At 49.1% G+C, this 27,624-nt stretch overlaps 2 protein-coding genes across 8 annotated transcripts in view; both read right to left on the bottom strand.

Moving 5' to 3' along the window:
• Positions 1 to 6,525, bottom strand: part of MBNL3 (muscleblind like splicing regulator 3) — a 64,291-nt gene extending 57,766 nt beyond the window's left edge. The window contains exon 1 of one of the 7 annotated variants that reach the window (XM_088151743.1): positions 6,171 to 6,525. The gene's annotated coding sequence lies outside the window, so the exon portion shown is untranslated. Of the gene's footprint in view, positions 1 to 1,155; positions 1,506 to 2,912; positions 2,932 to 5,244; positions 5,264 to 6,170 lie in introns of those variants that run through there. The other 6 variants (XM_088151736.1, XM_088151744.1, XM_088151742.1 and 3 more) reach the window with 6 other exon arrangements.
• Positions 6,526 to 19,696: 13,171 nt separating this feature from the next.
• Positions 19,697 to 27,624, bottom strand: part of HS6ST2 (heparan sulfate 6-O-sulfotransferase 2) — a 90,662-nt gene continuing 82,734 nt past the window's right edge. The window contains exon 2 of the mRNA XM_088151562.1: positions 19,697 to 24,402. Within this exon, the coding sequence (XP_088007688.1) occupies positions 23,703 to 24,402 (700 nt within the window). The 3' untranslated portion in view covers positions 19,697 to 23,702. The remainder of the gene's footprint in view (positions 24,403 to 27,624) is intronic.

Below are 27,624 nucleotides of genomic sequence, written 5' to 3'. Positions count from 1 at the left end.
GAAAGCTGAAGCTTATTTTTTCTGTCAAGAACTGTATTTTCATACAAACGTATATGCATAGATGATGCACAGTTGTGACTGGGTGATGTACCCACAATGTGTATTTCTACTGCACCACTCATCCAAGCCTTACATGCAAAAAAATCTGCAGATAAAAACGAATCCTCAAGGATGCTTTCGCCAGGCCTGCACCCAAGCCCATGTGATTCCACATGACTGAATACAAATTGTTCTACTCTGCGCTTTGCACAATTCCTGCTGTCCAACAGCAAGGGCGTTTCAAAGAAAAAAAAAGGGGAGAAAACTTCTGGCCATAAATAGCGGGCCGACATTTTTCCCAATTAAAGTCGGAGGCTATCTATTTAAAAAAAAAAGAAAAGAAAGTAGTAGTAAGGAACATACTGTACCAAATGGTCAGATTTATGCTTGCCTGAACAGAAGAACATTCACAGAATGGCTACATGGAAAAACACAACTACTACTGATCTAAACAGACTGTGAACAGGAAGTAAAAAAAAAAAGAAATTAACCAGCTCCAGTCTTGCATGTTGCAAACAAGTTCACCAAACCAGCATTTCCTGTCACTAGCTGCTTTTGTTCCCCGCAGCCCAGCGAGAAGCTGCTGCATTTGGTGTCTGCATATGCATATTAATTATTCTTTTTAATTTCCAAATCCAGGAAAATTGCAAGAGGAATTTGATTCTGGCTTTTCTTAGAGAAGGGACAAGATGAATCGCTTCCAAGCAATGGCAGAAAGTGGGGGGAAAAAGGGACATTTGCAAAACCCCTCCCAAGCCCCACATCTGCTCATGCCAACTGTGCAATTCCACACAACAGGACATTTGGCCTATGATGCATCCATTCTGTGCCAGGGCTTGGTGCTCCAGGCCGGACATCACCGAAAGTCAGAATCCCACTCAAAAAAACTTGGAGGACAGCCAGGTTAGAATATGGTGGTCAAAAAATCAGGACTGCCCTGGGAGCACCTTCTCCAACTCTCAAATTTTATCAAAAGGCACATGCATTTTTACTAACACGCACAAGTCAGAAAAGGTGCTCCCAGATTCCTCCTGACTTTTTGCCACAGAGAAAGAAGTTTCTTCTACGTGCCAGATCTGAACCCGGAAAAGAAAAAGAAAGATGCCCCCCTTCTACCTCATCCTTCCAAATTCGATTCCCTTCTCCTTCCGTCAGAATGCTGCTCCTCTTCACTGGTTTGCATCTCCACGAAACGAACCCTTTCTTGGGCCTCATACTCTTGACACAGTCCAAGGTTTCAGCCTCGGCAGCTTTGGCAGTGGGTGGTGAACTGGCTTTGGGGGGAAAGGGGATGCCAAAAGCAGAACAATAAATGGCATTGGGCAAACGGCAGCCAGAATTGGTTGGGAGGGCCGCCAAAATTCCCAACTCCTTTTTAAAGAGGAGAGAGAAAAGGCCCTCCCTTAGGAAAACCTGCCAGCCGCCCTTTGATCACGCGGCTGTTTGCAGAAATGAACCCAAATCTGACTGCTCCTGCTTGCAGCGCTGCACAGGACACGATAAATCACTGGATCGCACACACACCCCATGTGCATTCGGCCCCAGTTTAGTCCTCAGGGCATGGAGTGCCCCACTCCCCATGTGAATTGTTCACCAGGAACAGAAGCCCCCCACCCCACCAAGTGACTTGTGACGCTAACAGAAAGTCAAGCCAGGGGTGGGTCGAGTCGCGTTCTGCATCAATTTCCCCAATGGAGCCCTCCAGGTGTGTTTTCTACCACCGTGGCTGAGGATGGTGGGGACTGGAGTCCCAGCACATCAGGAAGGGACCTACAAGCATGGGAGAATTGTGATCCTAAAAGATCTGGAGAGGGCCAAGCAGATATTAACTTTACTGGCAATTTCTTTTCCTTCCCATTGAAACAGGCTTAAACTGTTCACCCAGACGAGTCTAATATGTGCCTTATGGATTTACAAAATTGGTTCTGCCTCTTTGGGGAATCTTTCTCAGCATCTCTGTCTTCTCTTGTATGTTTTAAAGATGTTGCAGGTTGACAAAAGAGGAATACACTGTCAGTTAAAATAACGACAGCCAGGCAAAGAAAAGTTGATGCGTTTTGCCCATCAGGAACAGCTCAAGAACAGAGATGTGTCCTTTTTTTCATTTTTTGCACAGCATGTCACATATATGTGAGTTGAAAGCACTTCTTCTGTAATGGATTGACTCACAAAGAACAATTTGGGACACTTGATTCATCTTTCCGATTCTAGAGACTGATTCAGAGATTCGACTAAACCAGTTTCAAATACCATCTCTAAATCCAACCTTCATGTATTCCCAACCCATATAGCCACAAGACACACACACAACCTAATTGTTTACAAAGCTCTATAAAGCCTCTAACAATGCCTGCTGTTGATACATGATCACAGTGATGCTAATAAGCTAGATCCAGAACATTAAACTGACAAAAAACTATTAGATATAGATTGCAATTATATCCAAAGTTATAAAGCATTCTTCTCGTTTTTTTCTTGCTGATGTGAAAAGTGTGTTGAAGATACAGTTGAATATTTTGCCCACAATATGCATGGCCAAAGGGCACAATAATCCTCTTATACACTCCCCTTCTCACCTGAATGGGGCACAGTAGAACTTCTAACAGGTATCAGTTTTACAAACTCTACCTTCAGCATTCCAGAATGTCGATTTTGGGAGAGATTCACTTAGTGCAACAATTCACCACAGAGGCTAAGGAACTCAGAATGAATTTTTACTATCAGCAGAACTGGTTTGAATAGTTCAGAAGGCAACTGATGCCAAGAATGGTTTTTAATTGTGGCTTTTGATTCTCAAGTTTACATACCCTGGTAAAAGTATATTCAAATGCTGTTTGTTTATGTGACTGTCTGGACTGAAAGATGCAACTCACCATTCCTTTTTCCCATGTGGGTGGAAATGCCTCTTAAGGTGATATGTCTTCTTCCACAAAGACAGATTGTTTCTCACTCAGAAAGACTTGCATCTGTTTCGAAATTTAATAAATCAATATTCGCTTCCCTAAAAGCCAGTCGCAGGCCTGTAGCTTTGTGCCCGACTCATAAACATGTCAGAAGAATGGTGCTTAAATCTAAGACCCCAGACTAGGTGCAGTCTTGGTCCAAATGTGTACAGATCGGAATGATCTTTTTCTGCACAATTCTGGGTCCTCTCCTCACCTGAAGCTTCTGGGTTTAGGAGTCGTATGCAGTGATAATCCCTGTTCAGTTTTTTCCAAATTCTGACTATGTTGCATCTAGCAACTATCTCCCCAGATGTAATGCAGCTATGACCGTCAGCTCATCTTGCAAGCTCTGACCAAACTGAAAGCAAAGGACGCAAGAGCTCAAGGAGAAATTTGTCTGCCTCGGCCTTCATCAGCAACTGACTGCTGACAGGCTCTGGAAGCCGCATCGCTGGCCCTTGAGGGCTCTACCATCCAGGGGAAATAAAACCAGGCCCCAATCAATCAGAATGGGACTTCCGCATCCCACTTTGTAAGTTAACACAAGAGCTGCCTAACTTGTTTTTAACTTCCCAAAAAGCTTCCTGAAAACATCCTACAATCAATCACCTTTGACCTATGTGGCAATGCACAAAGCCAAGCCAGACGGAAGGCTAAGCTTCCCACCTTCACTCTGTCAAGTGACATTTTCAGCTCTGTTTCACAGACATCCAAGCTTCACATTAACGTCTACACAGCCACCTGAAAATCTGCTGGTCTACCCTCTGCTTTTCTGTTCAGATGAACCCAGTGGTGCGCATCCCATAAATTTATGCTGGATACTGAGCAAGGGCATATGGAAAACCCACTCACACTTAATGACTTCCTTCAAGATAACAGTTAATTTTATATCTCAACTAGAACTGCTGTTTTTCCAATCTTCCTCCTACAGTTTATTAAAGCAACCCATAAGAAACCAGAACAATTTATCCATTTGTTCCAGAGACGTTCAACCTGAGATCTCAGGGCTGTATCTGGCCAAAAGCCTATTCTACAACTCCCAGAGATCTTCAAACATTGCTATTTTTTTTAAGCAGGACAGAAGAAGAATGCTCAATTTTTAACTAAGACTGGATGTCAGTTAACTGAAATCAAAAAGAGTTTGTCTTGGCACTGTCCAGCATGAAAGACAAGTCTGAAATACAGGCACCCCCCCAATCCAACCCAAGGTGGCCTTCACCAGTTGTGCCTTTGATCAATCTAACTCAAGGGTGCTGATCTAGTCTTCTCCATGTGGTGACTTCCAGATGTGGCCAACTACAATTCCCACAGTGCCAGATGTGGCTAACTACAATTCCCACAGTGTCATGCTGGATGAGAAAAACTGTAGTGTAACACCTTCAATGACTGACACCTGATGCCCTCCAGACACCTCAAGATGGTCCTGGACTGTGCAAGAGCTGGTTTTTCAAATGGAGAAAGTTCAGTTATGGCAACAACCAGCTGCAAACTTCCCTGTTATCAGCGAAGAGAGACGCCTCCCCTCTGGGGCACCACGAGGCTGTGAGAAAAAGCCTCGGAGAGGCTCCACCCTAACATGCATGGAGATAGATCCGTGCCCCAGTGAAAACAGTTCAGCTGCTGGAATATCTGCACCACTACAACTCTTTTACATAAAAAAAAACTCAATGAATTGTACTGGGGGGGAAATGGCTTTCAATGAGGGACTTCCCAGCACTTTCCTTGCAACAGCCACCATGAAGGGCATCCCATCCCCCAGTTCTGCCACTGAAATGCTGAGAAAGCACTTCATGCAGACTCGTCCCATCAGAAATGGGGTGGGAGGGTAATTAAAGTGGGGCCACCTCCTCCATAAAACCTTCCCTGGGCCCAGAGAGCTTATTTTAAGCTTTCTGAATGTGCACAGTGGAGATGTATATTTTTAAGAGCTTTAGTTTGCTCTCCCCCTCCCCACGGATTTACTGAACAAGCTCACACTGTCACCAGCTTACCATCCCAACTGTGGTTTCTACTGAAAGGAAATTTTATTCTGTATTGTTGTTCCACTGTTTATTTTTTCAGTTGAGTAAACCACCTGGTCAAGGCAACCGATCAAAAACAAAAAGCGGGGTATAAAACTGAAGGAGGGACACAAGCAGTCCAGAAACGTCTGTGCGGGGGGGGGGGGAGAACGGCCGCATCCCACCTCCCTAAAATAAGCAGAGAAAAGACTCTCCTTCCCCAAGTCCCGTTTGATAAACCACAAGGAAGCCGAACTAACCCAGGATCAAACTCCTAGAGACGCAGAAACCCCCTGCTTGATTCCTGGGGGCGACCTTGGCAGAAGCCTCCTTTTGCTACGCCGCGCCTTTGCAGCTGCTTCTTTCCGCCCATCTGGGCTCTCCTGCCCCCCACCTATTTGCGCCCATCTAATGCAGCTGGAGGAAGCCAGCGCTGGGTCATCGAGGCCGCTGTTTCCCAGCCCGGGCCCCTTTCAGACACGCGGACTCCACCTCCCAGGATTCCATGCTGGCGGGGGAATCTTGGGAGATGAAGTCCACACGTCGGAAAGGGCCCCGGGTGGAGAAACACCGGCCTCGATGACCCAGCCCCGCAGGGCCCGGCACGGGGGAGACCCTCAGCGGCCTCCTTCCAGCTCCAGCTCCCGGGCGGAGAGCCGGCAGGGGAACGTGCCTCTGAGCAGGTGCAGAGGCCAGGTCCCTCCTTCCCTCCCGAGCACAGGCCGGGCCCCTCCGTCCCTCCTGGCAGGAAAGCCCCGAGGACAAAGTCGCCCCGAGGACCGAGGCTCCCTCCCGCCGCGCGCCCACGGCCCGCCGCCGCCGCCACCCCTCCGTCCCGCCATGATTCAGCAGCCGCCGCCGCCGCCGCCGCCCGGCCCTCCGCGGCCTCTCCGAGGGGCGCCTTCCCGCCCTCCCCGCGCACGGGGGCCGGGCCCCCGGCCGCCGCGTCCCAGGCCCTTTGTCTCCAGGCAGACCGGCGGCGGCGGCGGGGAGTGCGCATGTCTTGGGGCGCCGCGGGCCGGGCCTCCTCGGGCCCCGCCGCGCGCCCGCGCCCGGCTCGGGCCCGCGGCCTCCGATCGGGCTGCCCGCGAGGGAGGGCGACGCGACCGAGCGCCCCGCACGGCCCTGCCAGCCCTCCCCCCGCCCCCGGCCGGGCCGGGCCAGGCCAGCGCCCTCGCGCCTGTACCTTGCGCGGCTCTCCGCTGCTGCTGCGGCTGCTGCTGCTGCTGCCGGCGGGGGGGCGCCGCGACGGGGGGGCAGCGCTCGCGGCCCCTGGACGCGCGGGCGGCGGGCTGGGGCTGCGGGCGCTCGCCTAGCATGAGGGGCTCCTGCAGGCCGCCATCTTCCGAGGAGGCGCGGCGCAGCGAGGCGAGGCGAGGCAGGCCGAGCGAGGCGGGACGCGGGGAAGCCGCAGAGCCGCCTGCCCGAGCGCCGCAGCGAATCAAAGCGCGCCCCGCGGCCGGGCGGGGAACTCCAGCGCGGGGAGGCGGGGGCCGGGCGGCGGCGGCTCTCCGGCCGGGCCGCCCCTTCAGGGCCCGGCCGGAGAGGCTGCCAACCGCGGGGGCGCGGGTGGGGGGCGCGGTGCTGCCATAGCAACGCGCCCCCCCGGAGCCAAGCGCCCCCGCGCCATCGCGCCGCCCGCCTCAGGCGGACCCTCCTCCGTGGTCTCCGGGCGGGGTGGGGGCGGGGGTCTTCCCCGCGCAAAAGCAGCCGCCGGTCCAGCCGGGCCCGGGGAGAGGACGGAGCGCCGCGGGGGGGGGGGGGCGCCAGCCCCCAGGGCACCCGGGGCTTGGCTTATACCGCGGCGGTGGGCGACGGAGAGGATTTGCCCCCTGACGTGTTCGCGGGGGGGGGAGCAGAGAAGCCCGCAGGCATCTACCCCCCCGCCCCAAAGCCGGCGGATGCCAGCGCGCGCCAGGAGCGGCGTTACCCGGCAACCTCGCCCTCGCTTGGAGACGCGCGCGCGGCCCTCCGTCATTCTGGCGTCATCGCGGTGAGGGGCGGACGCCCCGCCCCTAACGGGGGCTTTCGGGAAGCTGCGGACGCCACGCACCTTTTTCGGCCGGCTGCCCTTCAGGGAGGGGGGGCCCTGCGCCCGGCCCAGGGTCCTTTCGCCCCTTCTTCTCCTTCGAAAGAAGCGTCAGAGGGCCTTTTCCTTTCCTCCCCTTGAAGGAGAAAAAGGCGGGGGAATTTCGCCCGACCTGTTTAGTCTGAGGCGTTTATCTACAGCAGCGTTTCTTACCCTCAGCGGCATTAAGATGGGTGGACTTCAACTCCCAGAATTCCCCAGCCAGCATGCCTGGCTAGAGAATTCTGCGAGTTGGTCCACCCATCTTAAAGCCGCTGAGGGTGAGAAACACTGATCTACCGTATCTTCCTCAATAAGTGACCTGAAATTCCCCCATATCTATTGTGCAAACTAGATTTCCATCGTGGTTTTTTTTAGCAAGGGTCTGAACTTTTATTTGCTAGGAAAGACCATTACCCTTTTTTCCCCCAAATTGGAGAACAACCGATTGAAACGTACAGATAGCATCTCAAAGTGCATCCAGATGTTTATATAAGGCCACCTCTTTTCTCTTTTCCCGCTGTTAACAGGCTTTTTTCAAGCAACAGGTTTAGGCCCGAAATGCAATCCAAACATTTGGGAAATGGCCACTAAATGGCCGCCATTTAGGGAGTTGGAGATCCCCTTTAAGCAATAAAGGGGGGGTGTTCTTTAGTAAATATGGTAGCTCTTTGGGCTAGTGAGCAGATTAAATTTCTCTTTGTGTTGGTGAGCTTTGTATATGAGAGAAAAGGCAGTGTCATTGCCCGGAGTTCCCTGGCTGCAGGGTATGGTAAAAAAAGTCAAAATGGCGGCCACAACGGTGCAGTCCACCAGACTTTGAGGTGCGATGCAGGGGGAGCTTTGACTGCACCCTTGTGGCCGCCATCTTGACTCTGACCACACCTTGCAGGCACCCTTGACTGGCTGAGTGGACAGACCTCCCAGACAGGCTTTGCGTGGTGCCTTCGCCCAGCTTCAGTGGGTCCTGCTCGTTCCTTCCCACGGGGGCTGATTCCCCAGAAGACTGATCCGTTTCAAAGGATCTCCTTTGTGTGAAAAGAAGCAAGGCTGGGCTCAAATACGGCAGGACTGCAGCCGAAAGGCCTGAAGGAAGGAGGCATGTCATCCGTTCCGCAGAAGCAGAGGTCATCCTGGGACAGACCATTTCAGAGCCAGCTGTTCCCCGTTCGGGGCCCGAGAAATTAAGAGCATTCCTGGCATTTCCCCTTGCAGCTGTTCATTGTGGTCAAGCAGAGCCAGATTTATTCATCCCGTTCATAAAGTTCCAGTAGCTCAGGTAAATCAGCCCCACGTCTTGTGGGGCTGTGCTTTGTTCGTTCTCCAGGTTTGTCGGTAAATAGTTAATCGAGGGTAAGAAATAAGCCAGGCGTTGGCCGGAGCCTTTTTACTGCAGCTCAACAGCTCAAGGAGTTTGAGCCCCCGTGTGACCTACAAGAGACCCTGCTGGGAAAAGTGGACCACTGTGGAGGTTTTTATATGTATGTGCATATTTATATACGCCTTGGTGAAAAATAAGAAGGCTGGCCTATTGATTGTTCATCGGTTGCCTTTTCCCTGCAGGTGCTATTTTCTATTTTCATAAACTGCCACAGAATCTCCTCCGCTGCATAAAACACGGTGGGTTTGAATAAACGGCACACAAATCAGCCCAGGAAGCAACTTGCCGAGGAAGCCATCGAAGCCTTGGGGAGCTTGCCATCATGGCAACTTGGCCTTCGACAGTTATGTGGGCCCTGAGTTGGTAGCAACGGGACCCAGGTCTCCAGGGAACATTTTGTTTACCTGCGACTCAGAGGGCTGTTGCATAGAATTGTACAGGCTCAGTTCAACTCAGGGGAGATGCAGGTGAGCTCTCCTGCAAGGACGGGCTGAGCTCTAATTAGCAGGGAGGGCACGGGGAGGCTTGCCATGCCTTTGCCCCTCTCCTGTTCTTGGCACCCCTTGGCACTTTGCTCCAGTTCCCATGAAGGCAGCCAGTTTTAAGGTGGCCTCTATACAAGGACCCTGAGTTGGGAGCCTCACCTGGACTCTTCCCCCAGAGACACTCTTAATGTGGGTGTCGCTTGGTTTTAACAGCTGCTTTGGACCCCGGCTGTTTAGTCTGGAACTGCCATCCATGAGGGAGTCGGTGTGTAACTAGGAGGTAATGGAGGGCTGGAAAGGCTGCAAGCTGTTGTTTAAAGTGGGCCACCAATGCCAGCAAGTTTTGCAGAGAGGCAGAGAGAGAGAGCCGATTGGGGAAAGATGCAAATGGTGGTCACTGTGATGGGATTGTTCTGGCAGTCTCACTGAATCTGTATCGAGCCCTGAATGCAAATTATTACAAAGGAACTGCGCATCACCCTGGTTCTGCAAGAGGAAGGCTGCTGTGCACAAGGGGGAGACACCGGGCATGGTATCAATGCATTTCAAAAGGGGCACCTATGTCCCGGTGCAGCGGGTGTCTCTCTGTCCAGAAGGGTGGGGCGTGGCCTCCTACCCACTCTTTAGCTGTTTCTTAAGAGATGCCTAACATCTATCCCTTTTTATCATTAATGGCCTATGCATCATGCAACTTGCGTGTGTGGGTGTGTACGTGGCGAGAGATAGAATATTCCATAGGCATACACATATACGTACAAATTGTACATTATACAAGTTGCATCACACAAGTAACTTCTAAAGTAAAACTGTAACATAAGTGAGTTTTACGGCACACAGATCTTAAATATACAAACACACCCGTGCAGGGGGGAAAAACTTTCTGGTCCGTAGAAAGAGCAATTGGATTCCAGATCCATTACAGAGACAAAATAGGTCATGCTAGGAGAGGGGAAAGAAAAAGGAAATCAATTCTGCCACAGGCCGATTGAACCTGGAATGGAAAAGACTTGCTTAAACGGTCAAACGCCACACCGTGTGGTGCCAATTGGAAGGCGCAAAAGGAAGATGGATTTAGTTTCCCACTTCTAGAGCTTGGGAAGTGGGGGGCATGGTGAGGGTGCTTTGCTTTCCAAGGACTGGACACACCACCAAAGCTGTACACAATGCTTTATTGCAGCACACACCTTCCCCAGCACAGACGGTTGCTCTCCACCCCTCCAGGACTTGCAAGGTGATGTAGCCATGTAAATACGTCTTTAATACTCAGTCCTTTATTGCTTAGTTCAAGCAAAGGTCTATAAAGTGTATAAAGTCTGTATAAATATATAGTCTATAAAGTCTGTAAAGTGGCAGACCACCTTTGCCTCCCTCCAAACGTTCTTACCCTAGTTGGGATGAGGGGCTGCTTCAGTGGGGTCGTTCCTCTTCTAGTTGCTCCTAAGCCAAGCTCCAGGCAGGCTATGCTGCTCCCCACAATTTGGGCTCCTGGCAGTTGGCTGAGTAGTCCTCTCGCCTGCTTGCAATAGCCACCAGTCTCCAGACGTGCCTCCGCTTCCCCGTCTGCAGGCCGTTTGCTTATCGCCTTTCCTCCCACACCCCCACCCACGCTCTGTCTTGGCACTCGCTTTTCTCAGCGAAGGGCCCGGGTGGGGTGAGGCTGCCTCTGGATGTCGGCAGGTCCTTGAACGCGCAGGGTGGGGCTCCATTCTGGAACGCCGGCTTGGGTGCTTGGGAGTAACTTTGCGAGTGAATGAATGCAGGCACGAGCCCATCTCTCAGGTTTCTGGGGCTGTAAACTTCTACAACCCTTTGAGAGGAAGCACAAGCTTGGGGTGGGAAGTGTTTCTGCAGCCAGGCAGAAACCCAAGCATTTTCCCAAGCACAGACAGAACCCCAACTTCACTCCCTGGCAGGCACTGAATGGGCTGGCAATAGCAAGCCTGGGAGGGGCAGAAATTACTTCTTCCACAAAACCAGGCTTGTCCTACAGAATTCACTGCCACGTGAAACGGTAGTGAAGCCTCTTCCGCGAGGAACAGCTGGCTGGCCTCTGCGCGACAGAGGAAGGAGGCACAACCCGGGGAGGGGAAGCAATGGAGTTTGCTAGGCGAGGGCTTGGACGATGGCTTAGAACAGCGGAATTAAGGTCGGTGCCATAACATCTTGCGGCAAAGTCTGCTCCCTTACCAGGAGCCATCAGTCATCACACAAATCCAGACAGTCAGGTGCTGGGGGGGACGGGAGGGGAGGGAAGCTAGAGCCGCCCAACCCTGCTTGATGGTAATGGAAGCTTCTCCCTCCTTTATCCAGCAAAGAGCAGCTTCAGCTAACTGACTTCCCTGGCAAAGCAGGAGGTACGCTGAAAAAGACCTGCATGACATAGCAGAGCACATCTGGCATTCCTTGGCTGTAGCGCCTGCGTTTAATAGCAATGCATGCCTTCAGTTTTGCCTTTTCTGCATATTATGTACCCCAAGTCTCTCTGCTTTAACAGCGCGAGTGCTCAGCGAGACAGGATTGCACTCTGCCGTTTGTGTTGAATGCAAAAAATAAAAGCAAGCACCTTCCCTAACCGGGCACTGTTACCAGCCCTGCCTTCTGCCGTTTAAAATTGCTTGTTTTATACTGGAGTTCCAGAAACAACGGTTGACTTCACGTGTCCTTGCTTGACAACCATTTCTAAAACCATGGCTTGTTGGGGGAGGGTCAGACCTACTGCACTAAGCCATAAACCGTGGTTCCCAATCTGCACAGTGAGTTTCCCACAAGACACTAAGCTGAAGACAAAGAAACCCCATCATGTGTGAGCGATGTGTGGGCCCAGTGTTTCTCAACCTCAGCAACTTTAGGAAGCGTGGACTTCAATTCCCAGAACCAAGGAAAGCATTAAGTTACTTGCTGCGCGTTTAGATCAGGGCAACATACAAGCCCTACTAAGTATGTGAATCAGTAAGTAAATAAAACGGGCCTTCTTTCTCTTCTTTCGCTAACTTACTTCACCGAGGCTCAGTGCTGCCCATCTGCTTTCTCACCCTCAGCTCTGTGGAAATTACCCACCTCCTTTGCCTGCCCAAAACTGATTTCCAAAACTGCAAGGCTTAACATCCCACGTTTCACTGCTGTGAAAGAACGCCTGATCAGGGCATCCGCGGCCTTATCGCAGCTTCATTTTGTCCAGATCCTCCACGGGGACTTAGCTGACTATTAGGACACTGAAGCCATGAGCATGAAACTGAGCCAACTCAGGGAGGCAGTGAAGGACAGGAAGGCCTGGCGCAATATGGTTCATGGGGTCACGAAGAGTCGGACACGACTAAACGACTGAACAACAACAACAAAGAACAATTTAGGTTGCTTTGCAAATCCAATCTGAGAAACCCAATGAAAACATCCAAACCCCTTCATCAGATCTCAGAGAATGGATTTCTCAAGTTGAGAAGGGCCGAGACCTGGCACAGTCCGGAGTCAACAAGCGCAGTGTTTAATTAATTACCCCCTTTTCAATAGAGAAATGGGGCAGAGAAGTGAAGCTCTAGGGGCATGCTAGAAGGGCCTCGCAGCGGGCAAACATAGTGACTTCTGTAGACATCTAACCCATCTATTTCCCTATCTGTGCGGTCACTAGGAGTCAAAAATGACTTAATTACACATTATCTATCAATCAACCAACTTCCCCTTCACCACCTCAGATTTAACTATTTTCAGTTGTGGTCCTTGAAAGCAGTTTCCGGTGATCCATGCATGGATTATTTTTCATTTCAAGATCTTCAGGTTCTCACCTCAAGATCCCCTTCTCCACTTGCATGACATCATTTTGTTTAAAACGGATCCCCCCCAAAGGGCTATCTCAGATTCTAAAGGCCTGTACGATTTGGAACTAGGTTATTCCGGGACCTGCATAGTTGATCCACGGGGAAAGGTTTGCTTTGGTCAGTAGAGCCTGCATTGGAAGCTGCAACTGTGAGCACATCTGAAGAGCTGCAGAAGAGATTCAAATTCCTCGGCTGCCTTAACCGATGGTTGGCCTTTTGGCTTTGCTTCACATCTACTTGGTTATATGGATTGCCTATCTGAAATTTTGCAAGTTTTCTAAAAGTTCACTCAGGTGTGCAAATCCCTAGAAAGAGGTAAAACTAAGCATGTATCTTTGATTAAGGTAGTCATTTTAATATTTAGATGAGTGTTTCTCAGCCTTGGCAACTTTAAGATGTGTGGAGTGCAAGTCCCAGAATCCCCCAGCCAGAATGGCTGGCTGGGGAATTCTGGGAGTTGCACTCCACACATCTTAAAGTTGCCAAGGTTGAGAAACACTGGTTTAGATGAATCATTGCAGGCTTGCATGAATCACCAACTAGCTGTTCCTTCAGGTGCCTCTCCGAACCCACCTTGAATTCCAACTCCAGGGGCGTTGCTCATACAGCTCAACTGACATGCGTCATTTTGCCCTGCTGAGAGCCATGAGGAGGGCAGCTAATTTTGGCCTGGGGGCTTTGAACGTGAGAAAAGCCACCTTGCCAGCAACACCGAGTTTGGATGATTGTGAGAACTGCCCGAAGGCAGAAAGCCAAGACCACATTTGATTGGACCTTCAATGAGGACGTTGCAAGGAAGGTGTTTCCAATACAGGCCAGAGGAGGGAGAGACTCCGCGCCACATGGAATCCAAAAATTTGATACCCTCGACAGGGTTAGGATCGAACAGGATTTTCCCCTTGAAGGGAAGTTTCACGGCTTAGCCTCGCCCGGCGTCTGGGACCCTGCTCAGGGCACGCACGTGCGCATTCACCGGGCTAAGTATTCACGCCTAAAATGATGGAAGAGCTTTTGGCAGTAGGACCTCGACTCTGCCCAACTGGTTCTGCTGTTCTGCTCACGAGGGGAGGGCCGGGCAGGGCAAGGCGTGGCGCCATCCATCCACGCCACTTTCTGCAGAGCCTCAGCAAACCACCCCCTGCCTAATGCTAAGCTAGACACCTGCAGGATGCAGTCGTGGGGGCTGCTGGGGAAGATGGCTTAGAAAAGGCAGCGCGGGCAGGATGCTGGAAACCGGTCTTCCACCCAACAATCCGTCTGCTGCGTCAATGGCACAGGCTCCCAGTCTCCTCCCGTGCCTGGTTCTGGTGACTGGGGAGGATCCCAGTTTGCACCTCTAGCATTTAGAGAACTGCAGCTCCCACGTTTACTTCACTGAATAATCATAGCCCGTCCAAGGAGTCTTGCGGGCTCCTCCGAGGCCTTCTAATGTCTTGTCCTTTCGATGCCAGAAACCATAGGATTTTGAGGAGCTTTTCCATATAATGATTTTAAACCCTGCAGCCTGGGATTATGCTGCTTTTTGTGATTTTTGTAGCTTTTAGCGTATCATTCTTATTGAGATGCACTTACTTGTTAACTGTTTCCTTCTTTCCTGAGAGCATGGGTTAAACACTCCCGCAATAGATGAATTGGGACGTATAAGCTATGGGGTTGAAAAAGGAAATAATAAAAACTTTGGAAAGCCTAATCATCTCTCCCCTCCCAGAGGTTGGAGGGCAGAGATATCCAAGAGGCTAAAGTAAAATGCTCCCAACTCCTCCCCACGAAGAGCTTCCCAGCAGGATTTTGCTCAAGGTGCTGCTTAGCGCACACAATGTTTCAAGGGTCCTAAGTGAGCAAAAGATGACCTCACCAGGAAGGGCTACAACTAGAGTAACAACTGTGCAAAAGCTCTCTTTATCCACGCAAGCAGTTTGTGTGTCTTTAGGCTAATATGGGTCTTACAAAAACCCATGAAGGACCCCCCCACCCTCATCTGACTTGCCCGACCACCTCCCCTGCCCAGGGTGAGATGTGGGGCTTTTGCACCGAGAGGGAGAGCGGGTGCAAGCCAAGCACCTTGGGAAATGCAAGTAGGCCTTGGGGGGGTGAGGGCAATGCAATGCCCAAGGCTGACTTTAGCGGCAACCAGGCTGCCAGCTATGCAGAACACGTTTGTCCTCTCCGTGAGGGCAGGCTGCCAAGAGAGACCGGCTGAGCAGCAGCACGGGCCGCTGCATCTGGAGCCGGTCCTGAAAAAGCCACCTGGAGGATGCTTTGCCCTTCGCTGGATTGAGAGGAACGGTCAGAGACCCCCCTGACAGTTGTGCTCCTGATGCATGCTCCGCGGGCAGAGGCCCGTCCACGGCTTTGAGCCACTATCGCACAACAGCAGTGGCTGTGTGCTTGTTAAATGCCTTTTGTTATGCAAGTGGTGGGAAGGGCTCACCCAGCCAGCTTGCAGGGTTCTCAGAAGCCTTTGGTTGGCTATCTGGATGCTGGTACAGGCAGTCCTTGTTTACTGACCACAATTGGGACTAGCAACTTGGTCATTAAGCGAAGCAGTCGCTAACTGTAATCTTGACTGGGCTTACGAACTGACTTCAGCTCTCCTTTGCTTTACAGACCAGCAAAGGTCGTAAATGTGAGGATTGGTCGCAAAGTTACTTTCTCATCATGGTCGTAACTGCAGTCGCTAAACAAGGACTACCTATATCGCATAAGCTGCACTGGCTTGGAGAAACAGGCAATAAAAACTAAGCCCTGGAACACAAATGCCTACTTGCTGCAGTCTACATAGAAAACTTGGGCAACTGAGTACTCCGAGCTCTACCTGCCAGCCATCAGAGTCCCTACTCAGGAGTAGTCCCTTCTTCATGAGGTACAGTATTCTCTTCCACCGGCAGTCATCCCTTTCGCCTTCCGCTGAACGCCAGTGCACTCAGAGCGGACAAGGGAACGGGTTTCACGAAGGTCTCTGGCAGAGGTAAGGGAGACACTACGCTCAACAGACCTCTTAAATTTCTTTGCAGGAAAGTGGTGGGCCCCATGCATATGGGGAACCTAACCTCTGCTTGCAAAGGACCCCATTTAAACATGAGACCCCCTCCCACCAGACACATACTTCAGACTGTGGCGGTTGTCTTGCAGATCTGCAGCTCCATCCCAGTTCCATCCATGGGCTGAGGAGAGGATCCACGCCATTCCTCTGAATCATCCCAAAGGACGGATGCGGAAAAGTGAGTGCTATTGAAAGTCTACTTGTACTGTAATTCAAGGGTTACCCGTTATTGCCCATTCCCGTAGGGATCAAGGGAAGACCAGATTCAAATGCCCCTTGGCCATGGAAGCTCACGGCTGATGTCCTCATTGTCCTGCAGCTCAACCTACCTCACAGGGTTGCGGCGTGAGAAAAACTGAAGGGGGGAGCGATCTCAATGCTGCCTTGAGCTCCTGGAGGACAGGGGAACAAACTCTCCCATCGATCAATGCATTAGCATGAGGCCGTTCACAGAAAACCATGCGCTGAACACAGTAGCTGTAACTGAGGGGCAGCGCATCCCAGGCAGCTAAGCCATATTCTGGCTACTCAGAAACTTTGGGAAAAGGGTTGAATTCCTCCCCTTGCTGCTCCTTCGGAAGCCACGCACGTTTCCCCGTGTTGCTCGTCCCCCAGCCCCGTTTCCAGCTTTGTGTTGGGAAGCAGGTGAGCAGAATGGGGAGGAACAGCTGGATGGCCTCCAGGTGCTGGGAAAGGCTGGGATGTGGCAGGAGCCCAGATCCCCCTCCATCCCGTCCCACAGAGGCCTTTGGAGGGGGGGGGCTGAAAGCAGAACCCAGGACTTTCAGCAGAGGAAGCTGTAGTAGGTCTGGCAATTCTTTTCTGGATTTCAAAATTCATGTGAAAAGAACACAGGGACATTTTCAAAAAGACAGAGCCTCAGCTGAGGGGCTGGCAATTCTGAAAGCAGCTGGAGGCTTAATGCGTCTTTTGGACAATCGGATTAGAATCAGACTAATGGGGGGGGGGGGAGTGCCATATAGGAAACTAAACCACATTTTCTTGGCCGTACTGCCCCCTGCAGGCTGTTTCATGTGGCTGCAGGGGTGTGTGGGGGGGTGCATTCTCTGCTCAAATGGGGAACTGTTGTCATCGCTCTCTGACACACACACACACACATTTGTATTTAAAAAAACACTTTAGAGCAGGGAAAGATACATGGGGATTTTTCAGTTTGCCAAAAAAGCAACCAAAGGAAATATTTCTAAGCAAAAAAAATTGATGCCTTAAGCATTTTTATATACAGTACCTTAAAAATATGCACATATGACATGCCTTAAGTCAAATAAATGTCCTAAGAAATTACATGGGTTTGCCCCCCCAGCCCCTTAAGGCTCATCAAATGAGCTGAACCTAGTGTTCATTATTTGGAGACTTAAAAAAAAAAACCTTCTCCCCCCTATTCTCAATTTCATGCCGGGATCTCAGGGGGGCGGAATATCTTTGGTAATGGCCTTGGTCTAAAGTCAGGGCCCGGAGGAATAATTCCCTCAATGGCCTTGAGTCTGTGGTGTCCTTCCCTGGTCACCAAGAAGATGCACTGAAAAGCCTTTTTTTCACCGCATCAGGGCCGTGACACACAGGTCACCGTCCCATGGAATTAAATTTCTGGCCTGTTTTTTTGCAGAACCACTCGGGGGTAATAGATTAGAGCAGTGTTTTTTAATCTCTCTTTTTTTAACTATAATTTTATTAAATTAAAACAAAAGATAAAAACTAATACAAACTAATATAAAGTGGGGAAAAGAAAAGAGAAAGCTAAAAGTGCAAAAAAGTAAAAAAAAAGAAAAGAAAAAGTAAAAATAGAAAAGATACCAAGAAGTAGCTTCCAATCTTCTTTACAGCAGGTGTAAGTACAATTATAAATTTACCTCTTACTCTATGGTTGCAACATAACTCTCTTTTTTCTATAATCTATTCTGTCTAATGATTAGCAGTGTTTCTCAACCTGGGCAACCTGAAGATGTGTGGACTTCAATTCCCAGAATCCCCCAGTCCAGAGAAACACTGGACTAGAGGGTTGTTCCCCTGGATACTGCATCCTACCTGGATGACCTTTATGAATCTCTGTTGAACTGGCTTCTGGAATGCTCTCGTTGGCTGCAGAAATCTTCCCCCTCAACCTCCATAAAAGTTGGTTCAACAGAAATCTCAACGTATCCCTCCTCACTTCTCAAGGAGATTCCTGGCTGCTTATTAGTGCTGGAAGAAGTCAGACATCAGTGATGCTCAGAACATCTTCAGCCCCCCCTCCCTTTTAAAGGCAGGCTGGCATCACATGGATTAATTTTTCAAGACCCCGTGCAGCTCTTTGCAAGTGCATCCAGATGGAGAGGTTGACTGACTTTCTCTCCCTCTGGAGAAAATAAACACACAGCATGCGTGATCGTCTTATCTAGGATCAGAAGTGTCCTGCCCCCTTGTGGCCACAGAGATACTGGCAGCTTCATTTAACAGCTGCTCTCCAGATGTGCAGGACTGCCATGCCCAGAATGTTTCCAGGCAGCAAGACTTGTGGGACGCATCGTTTCTGGATGTAACAAAGAGAGGGTATATTGAGACGGTCCCTTTGATGGTACCCTGAAATGGTCATCAAGAGCATCCAAGGAACCACACCTGGAATAGCTGCTGTCCCTCAGCTCCCTTCCTTCTCCCAATAACCCTCAAGGATCCTTTAATGTCATCCTGCTCCCTGAGGATCACTCTTTCTCCGTGGCAGTTCAGCCTCAGGATCCTTAGCAGGTGGATCTCAAAACTGCTGCTTCTCCAAGATCAATGTACTCATTAAAACTCCAGTGATCCCAGCTAACGAATATACTGAAGAAGAGGGTGTATAAAGGGAATATCCTTGGATTTTTTTTCCTCCTCAGCATATCAATCTAACGTTTGCTGTAAGGGAAGGGGGAAAAGATTGAAACACAGTGAGTAATCCGTTTTGATTCTATTTAATGTAATTTCAGTTGGGGGCTTAAATGAAAATGTGATGAAATGGGAGCTACTTTTCTCTTGGTTGCCCGCTTTTGGTGAACATGCTCCCCTAAAACACTACTCAAGAATAGCCACCGCCTTTGGTTCAGGAAGAAGATGCACACTCCTGCACCTGGAAGCTGTCTAACACGCAGAAGGTCCCAGATCTCATCCAGTGCATTTCCTTATGTGTTAAAAGACTGATAGGGCCGCCCATCTTGTGGCAGCTAAGAATGATAAAGATACAAGCAATAAAAACAATGGATGGATGGATGGATGGATGGATGGATGGAAGGAAGGAAGGAAGGAAGGAAGGAAGGAAGGAAGGAAGGAAGGAAGGAAGGAAGGAAGGAAGGAAACTAGTGCAGTCAGATGTGGCCAAGTTGGCATACTCTGGATCCGGTCAGTGGAGCATCTTGTGGGCCTTCTCTGGGGCTGCTCCTGCCCATTGGAACACCCCCCCCCCAAGTCTGAATGGCGCCAACTTGGGGATTTAGAGCTGACCTTGGAGAGAGGGAAGGAATACACAAGCTGTTAAAGGTGACACAGTCCTGGGAAACAGAGGCATGAGGAAGAAACTCAGAATAACCCCACCTTAATTTTGTTTACCGTAAGACGGGACAGAGATAAATTTGGCCAAGCTTTAATTTTCTGTTTTCTCCCTTACTAGAATAAAGATTATTCCTGGAATCGCTGCCTAACCCTTGGAGCCTTGTGGTTTGGGATCCTGTTTTATCTAGTCTGCAGCTGGTTGTGCTGTTTCCCCAAGATGCATGTCAGAAACTTTACTGCTGTTTGTGATGATTTGCTCTGCATTCTTCTTTGTGGTTTTAGCTGCCTAGATTTGCTGTGGCTGTTGACAGAGCTGGTCCAGCAAACAAAGACATGCTCTGCGACATCAGAGTGGGGCCGAAAGATCCAGCCAAAGCACTTTCAATAATCAGCCCACAGTCAAAGACAGTAATTAAAGTTTATTTTATCAACTCTATTAATAAATTACACCATCCAAGTCAGTTGAATTTGGCTCCCCCCCTTCCCACTTTTGCAGTTGTAAACCTATAGAGTAACACAGCGGCCTATACTGGAAACCAGAAGAATTAATATGGTTATGATAAAATCATATCCTTATATGCATACCACCCCCTATATACAACAAACAGTATACACAAAGAAAAGGGTTTTTTGTTGTTGCTGTAAACCATGCACACCACAGCATAAGGACAAAATTGCATCTCTTTAGAAAGAACTGTTCAAGGGCACAGGACTGTGTTGGCCGCGGAGTACTTCTCCCTGTTAAACCCAATGCTAGATGCTAGAATGGCATTTTATTTAGTTCCATTTAAAAACACTATGCAACACTTCTTTTTTTGCATATTACTAGGACATGCCCCACCCACCTTCTCTTGAACTATTAAAGGTTTAGGGCTCTAAAGCAGTGTTTCTCGACCTTAGCAACTTTAAGATATGTGGACTTCAACCCCCAGAGTTCCCCTGCTGGCTGGGGAATTCTGGGAGTTGAAGCCCACATATCTTAAAAGTTGCCAAGGTTGAGGAGCACTGCTCCAAAGGAATGCCTACTGCAAGAAACTTTAGATAACTTAGTCTAAAATTCTATATTGGTTTCTTCCTAACTTTGTGACCTCCAGATGTGTCAAATGGGACAGAATTCTGAGAACTTCAGTCCCAGCACATCTGGAGGGACGAACTGATACAGGCCATCCTATGCCCACCTCTGAGCAGGCATCTATGAATTGGCCTGCCAAACAGAGAGACTCAAAATTATGTCTTTTGCATAAAGGTTTATTAATGTAGTGTCCCAGATTTTAAAAGACTAATTGTTCAAGGAAAAAAAAAAAAGCCTGGTTAACACTGAATATGCCTGAAACAAGGAAACCATCTCCAAGTGTCTCCACTCCCCAGAGTTCAGAAGGAAAGTTACATATTGTTAACTCCTACAGCAACGAAGTACATACAACTGAAATGAACCCCTGTCCTCATTAAGATAGAAAAGCTTCAAAGCACATACTATTTTTCACTGCAATCTTCACAAGAGTTTTGCATAGAGATTCACACTGTCCAAGTGCGTCAAATCACCTGGCCCTCCAATTTCTGGGTTATTTTCTAGCATCAGGGAGAGAGAGAGAGACAGAAAGTGCCAGACTGGAGCTTCCCTTGGTGGGACTAAGGAACAGAAGTCCTCAGCGGATGCCAGGCCCGTTTCAAAAAATCTGGAGTACTGCAGCTTCCGTCCCTATTCTAGATACCCATATGTCACGGAGAGCTAACGCTGTAGGCTTGGGATTCTTGCCTTGGGAATCTTGTGCTGGTCTCCATCAGTGCCACGTTGCAAATACCAGACATGGACATTACACACAGGACAGGAAGGGCTGTTTCTCAGAAAGGGGCCAAGGATAAAAGGAAAGAAAGCCAGCTACCAGCTGCAATCGTTTGCTGGCCCTGGGGTGCCTAATCCGATTCTAAAATCTGATGCCTGGAATTACACAACTGCAGCAGCAGGAAGGGAGCTCAGACAGCCCACAGCATAAGGCAAGCTTTCCAAACCTGCGCCTTCCAGTGTTGAAGACTACAACTCCCACCATCTTCAGCCAGAACACAAGGAAGGTTAGCATCCTTTTCTCACCGACATATATTGGCCTACTGTCTGGGACGGTAAAATAATCAAGAATGGAGAGGATTGGCGAGCTATAGAAAGCTCAAGACAAATGAGTTTATAATTCAAGATGACCACTCATTTTAGACAACTGGAAATGACCCTTTATGGAGCTGGACATTTAAGAATATTTACGATATTTAAGAATAGCCTTGACTAAATGTCCAGAGCACAATGGCTCTGCTGACACCTTCCTTGGTTTATCAGCCTAACTTAGTTTGTTTTTCAAGACTTCTATCTTCCTTCCTTTCCAACAAGATAACTATCGCCATACCAGCATAACCAGAAAAACTTAATTCCTTTACTCAAAAATTGCTGGGTGCCATCTGACACAACACGCAGGTGTCTGTCTCTCCCTTGTTGTCAGATGTATGGGGACATGCAATTTCTTACACCCCACATTCGATGGGTATTGGGTTGACAAATGCAGGGTTGCGTCGGTGTATCCTCAAGGCACAGCCAGCAAATGGTTCTCACAGCAGCAAGGAGACCCGATCCATCCCCTCCTGGGATTTTGCAACCTAGATCAGAACAAGCACCCTCAATGGGAGCTACAAGAGTAGAGGATATATTCTCAAGACCAGGGTTCTCTTTGCGAGTGGGATCCTGAGGGAAGCAGCCCCTTTCAATTGGCATTCTCCTTGCATGCCAGGTACGCAACTGCAAAGGTATGCCTTGTTGAACTGGTCCCAAGTTCAAGAAATACGTCACTTTTCAAATCTGATGATCTCTGGAAGCCATCCCCAAAAATGCTCAAATGTCATGCTGTGTCATAAAAAGTGTTCTGAAAGCAAAACAAATTAACATTGTCCCCTCCGATGAATAGTGCTTCTACTGGGAAACAGTATCTGCCATAACAATTCACAAACGGGAGAACTTTTCCAGGATAAAAGCTATGGCACCCTTCTAAAAGCATACACAAATCGCAAGAATTATTATTAAAATGGACAGAGGGCGTGGAAAACCATCTCTCTTTCCAAAATGTTAAAATATACCCCTATACTTTCAAAATACATTAAAATGCAGCCTCCTCAAAGAAGCCTACAGTTGCGTTTTCTGGTGCCAATGTTCAGCAAATCATTGGGGCTTTCTCTCTCTTCTGCTAGTCTGAAATAAAACAAGCTTGAGATCCATCAACAGCAGTAGTCAGATAAAAAAAAAAGATTAAATATTTATAGACAAAATCTTCCTATCTTCGCTAAAAGCCAACTTACACAAGACACCCATCAACAGCTTCCTCTCCAAACCTTTCCTGTACTCTTCAACTCAGCTGGTCTTTGGAAGAGACCGTTTGCAGCCTTTCAAAAATATGTTGATGAGGCCAAACTCTTAAAAAGGGTCTGAAACATTCTTTTTGGGACGTTCATCTGGTCATGTAGAAGCCACCTGAAAATCACTTGGGGAGGGTGACAATTATGTCTTGAATTTCCACAGTTGGGGAAATGAGGGTGTTGAATCAATCCCCAATGTTATAACAGACCTTAGAAGCAGAAATAGACTTGATGCAACATGACATGACAGTGAGTGGAAACGCTGACCCAGACAGGTAGTCCTCACCAGGACCCACTTTGGCCGCAATTGGCCACTCTCTGAATGGCCAGAGGCAGCCCCTTCTGGAACCGCCCGGGTGGGCTGGATGTCTGGGGTGGGGCTTAAGGGAAGTCCCCACCCCCTCCACGGCAGGAAGAAATAGGGAGCCTGTAGGCTGCGCCCAAGAGGCACAGGTCTTATCTACAACAGCCCTCTTTGAAATGTCTAGTATTAAATGGAGCTGTTTGCCTCCCTCATTAAAGGTACAAGGCTCAAATGAATAACTGGATGACAGACTCACAGCCACAGAGAGCTACGCAGGTCCCAATCTAATACTAGACATTCAGCCTGCCCACTGCCCATGCTGTTTCTGATATCTGAGACCTGGATGGAATATAAAAAAATACCAGAGCCTCAGGCCACTTTACAAAAATGCAGGGATGGCTCCCCTGTGTCGCCCCCACCTCAGAAAATACACCTTCTCCTTGTGGCACAGCCTTCACCGTTTCAGCTTTGATTCTGCTGAGTGATCGTTTGCGACGAGAAGGATGGCTGGCCGTGCAGCCCAAGAGGCCAACCTTTCTTCCTTTCTTGACAGGGACAGATCTGAGACAACACGGAGATTAAAAGGTTAACCCACCTACAGCACAACACTGAATGCAAAAGGCCGCCCGCACTCAACCCCTCTCCCCGCATCTCTTGGAGAAGCAGCATCTTCTTGTCCGGCTCTGCCTTTCCACTCGGGACACCGAGAGCCCTTATTACCGCCACTGCTCCACGTTCCCAATGTAATCTGTGGTTGCGTTTCGGCCGTCCTGCTCTCTGCTGCGGCCCTGCTTGGCCCGCCAGATTTTCCGCTGCTCCTGCCGTTTCCGGCGGGCCTCTTGGTGCTCCTTCTGTCTTGTGAACTGGTACCGCTGCAGGAAAAGGTCTTTTGCATAATCATACAGGTTCATGTCTAAAAAATTGAGGGCCTCGATTCGCTGCTGGGTGGCCTCATCAATGTCAACGCTGGAGGCCCTTGTGCTGTTGTACTGGGTGAATGGTGAGATGAAGTTCATGTTGAAGGTCTTCTCAAAGAGATACTGGGTCTTCCGCTGGAATTCCGTCAAGCCGAAAAAGGCCATCCGCTTGAGGTTTTCCTTGGCGCTGTCCAGGAGGACTTTGTTCCGTTGCTCTTCTGGCATGACGGACAAGTTGTAGCATCCCACCAAACTCAGGTCTGCCAGCATGCGGACTTGACGGTTGTTGGCCAAGTTGTATGGACAGTCCATGAACTCTTGCAGAGAGCAGCCTGACCAGTCATCCCCCGAGTAGCAACTAGGCAGTTCCTCGGAAGTGGGTGACCTTCCGTCGCAGACGTGCAACGAGGCCTTCCAGGTGGCTCCTCTTTGGACATGCCTCCATTCGCTCAAATACCGGGAAACCGGGTCCCTCAAAATGGTAATGTAGTAGAAATTCCTGCAGGAGGAAAAGAACAACAGAGCACCTTTAAGGAAAGAAGGACTCCAGTGTATGTTCATTTATTAGCAACCGCAGTTAGGAAGATTTGAGTCCAATCACTGCCCAATTCAGATACATTTTATTTATTTATTAAATTTATGTACTGCCTCAATCTCAAGAGTTGATGTGTTGTGCAACAGCAAGTAGACAAACTAAAGTTCCTTTGCATTCTTTCAAGTTGCTGATGGGAAAAAAAAAGATCTTCCCAACAGGAAGCCCAAAGAGGCTCATGAACAAACTACAATAGTCATTGGACATAACCTGCCACAATCCCCATGACCATGCTTGGCCAAGGTTGATAGAAGTTGTACTCCAACCCATCCCGAGTGCCAGGTTTGCATCAAATCTGCATCATCCCCTCAGACAGGTGTCTGAGACATATGACTCAAGAGAAACAACAGAAAGACCCAAAAGAAGCTGCATAAAGACCCATCACAATGTGTGGCTATTTCAGCTAAATGTCTGTCTGTCTGTCTGTCTGTCTGTCTATTTGAGGCTGAGCTACTGAATGGGCAGCAAACGAGGGAGAGATGCTTAAAGGAACTGCTACAGAAGAGTTCAGACAAGTATCAGACCAACCAAGGCCCAAAGAACTTCACCCCTCCCCAAAAATACAACTGCAAAACTCTGTAAAAATTAAAATTCTTTTTTAATCCCCCCATCGCTCCCTTTGCTAGTGCACACCGCCAGGTGTCGCTGCTCCATGGAAAAAAAACAACACAGTCCAACAGTCTTTAACAGAAGGAAACAGTAAACTCCACGAAGCTTCTGCTAAAATGTGGAGCCAATAGCCCAAGCAGGCTGATAAGACACCCCTAAAAGAGAAGAGAAACTGAAACGCACAAAGCCTAGCACGGAGGGTTGGAGAGTGCCCAAAGCAGATTACAGAGATTTATGAGATCCCTGATGGAAGCAGCTGCGAGTCAAATCCCACGCAAATCAAGTTGCTTTCTTTTGTTTTTCCCTATATGGACTGAAAATCTGCAGGGAGGAGCAAGATTTCACTTTCCTTTTAACTGAAGAGATTTTAGAGTACATTTTTGAGTGGTAGAAATAAAGCAGCACTCAAGCAGAACAAAAAGGGGATAACAAGATTGTACTGGCTGATCGACTCTTTCACACAATCTGTAAAATGAGAGGTAGAGAGCCAAACCAAGTACCCAACAGGCACCCTCTCAGCGCAGCAGTCCAGCAAACTCAACAACGCCATCCTATGCACAATCACACCAATTACACAACGTGTATGCCCATAGGGTGCAGTCAAAAAAGTCAAGAAGGCAGCTGCAATGGTACAATCAAAACGCCACCTGTTTTTTATGTGATGCCCATAAACAGGCTGAGTTTGATCATGCCATCATGGCCACCTTGACTTTTGGATCTCACTCTGCAGACACCCCTGTGTCACTCTGCATGTCAGGGTGGAACAATCCATCTGTGGAGGTTGTGGGTTGGGTTCTCCACCTCTGGAGATTTTTAAGAAGAGGCTGGACAGCCACCTCTGGAGTACGTTTGAATCAGTTGCCTTGCAAAGGGTTGGACGAGATGATCCTTGTGTCCAACTCTACAATGGTAGGATGCCATATATGTTGAAGGTCCCGCTTTGGATCCTGGGACTCTCCGTCTGCAGCGGAAGGTAGCTCTGGCCTTAGAAGAAAGTGGGGGAGGCAAATGGCAGATGGAGTGAAAAAGAGGCTCGTAACTGTCCTGCCTTGACCTTTTTGACCTTACAAAAGGGGGCAGTGAAGGTTTCAGAGAGGCTTTCAAGATCACATTCCTAGAATTCCTAAAGTCACGTTCCTAGAATCCCTGCAGGGTCTATGTCTTGACCTGGCTGACACCATTGCGATGTTGGTAGTGCAGATGGAAAAATGTTGGTGAAGAACCTGGAGAACTTCTATCATTTAATAGGTAGAAGGAAGCTTCCTATGACTTTTGGAGCAGCAGGGCCCTCTTGGAAGTGACCCCCAAGCAGTGGAACCTTGAATGTCACCTGGGTGTGCTTGATGATGAATACAGCCTTCAGTGCAAGCGGTGGAAGATTTTCTTGAGGAGGGAACCTACCACTTCATAAATAAAGATGCGACACGCTCAGTGAGCTGTTCGACAGCCAGAGTTCCCCAAGTCCCCACTCTGCTACCCCAAGTCCTTTATCTAGATACCCAGGAATACAGCTGCAAGGAAAGATGAGACAGATTTCCTCTCTTCCTTGAGACGCAGCGAAGCCACATCTGCAGAGCCCAGAAACTTTTCCAGCAAAACAGTGGCGCTCCTTCAGGGGATGGCACCGCGGGCGGGCTGAGGCCAGCGAGAACAGAAGCCGCAGACGGCTTTTCCAACCCGGAGGTTGGTGCAAGGAAACGCGAAACGCAGAGCAGAGATTTGGTGTTCCTGACGCCTGCAGATGGAAGGATAGTGGCGCTTTGGGGAATCGGCTGATACGGAGAAGCGAGAGAGGCCGGGGAATAATCTGCAGCAAAGGCAAGCGAGATGGCTGATTGCTTAGAAGAAAATGCCAAGCTGCCAAGTTTTTCCCAGGCGTCTGCTTTTTTTATTAGCAATTTTAGAATCGTTCAAGGGCATTTCATGGTAAGAAAGAGAAAGGGAGCTGTGAATGCTGTTCATTTATTCCAGTTTTGCCCAACCCGCCAGGTCAGCAGGACCACAATTCCCACCCTTCTCAGCCAGCATGGGCAACCATTGTGGTGGATAATGGGCCATTGTAGTCCTAATCATCCAGAGACGGTTTAGGCTGATTGAACCTTCCTTATCAGCTGGGAAAGGGCAAGCTGAGTCCTTAAAACTCCTCTCCTTTGATGCTGCATGTATGTGGGAACTGGCTGCTAAAGGAATTTTTTTTGTCCTGGTTGACAAAAAGAATAAACCCAAGCAAGACACAGCAGTGACTTCTGCTTGTTTGAAAGAGGAGCTGTACATTTTTTCAGCCATGTTGGTTGTTCAGGCAATGTGGGCTCCAAGGAACCTTTCCACGCCCCACCTGAACGGATGATCCCTTTAATTAAAAGCAATACATGGGGAGCTGGTGCTCTGCAAAGCATCCAACATCATCTTTATTTCCAAGAATGGCTCTGGACCCCCAGGAGTTTCTAGGAACTCAAGGCAATGGGTGGCTGTCACTCAGCTCTTCGGAGGTGCCCATTTGCCCAGAAGAAAAACCAGGAA

The sequence above is a fragment of the Python bivittatus genome, unplaced genomic scaffold (genome assembly GCF_059951505.1).
Source record: "Python bivittatus isolate LINGU-HERP-01145 unplaced genomic scaffold, Pbiv_v1 ctg000670_np1212, whole genome shotgun sequence".
Classification (NCBI taxonomy): domain Eukaryota; kingdom Metazoa; phylum Chordata; class Lepidosauria; order Squamata; family Pythonidae; genus Python; species Python bivittatus.
Note: the sequence above shows the minus strand (reverse complement) of the source record. Positions and strands in the feature narration are given on the sequence as shown.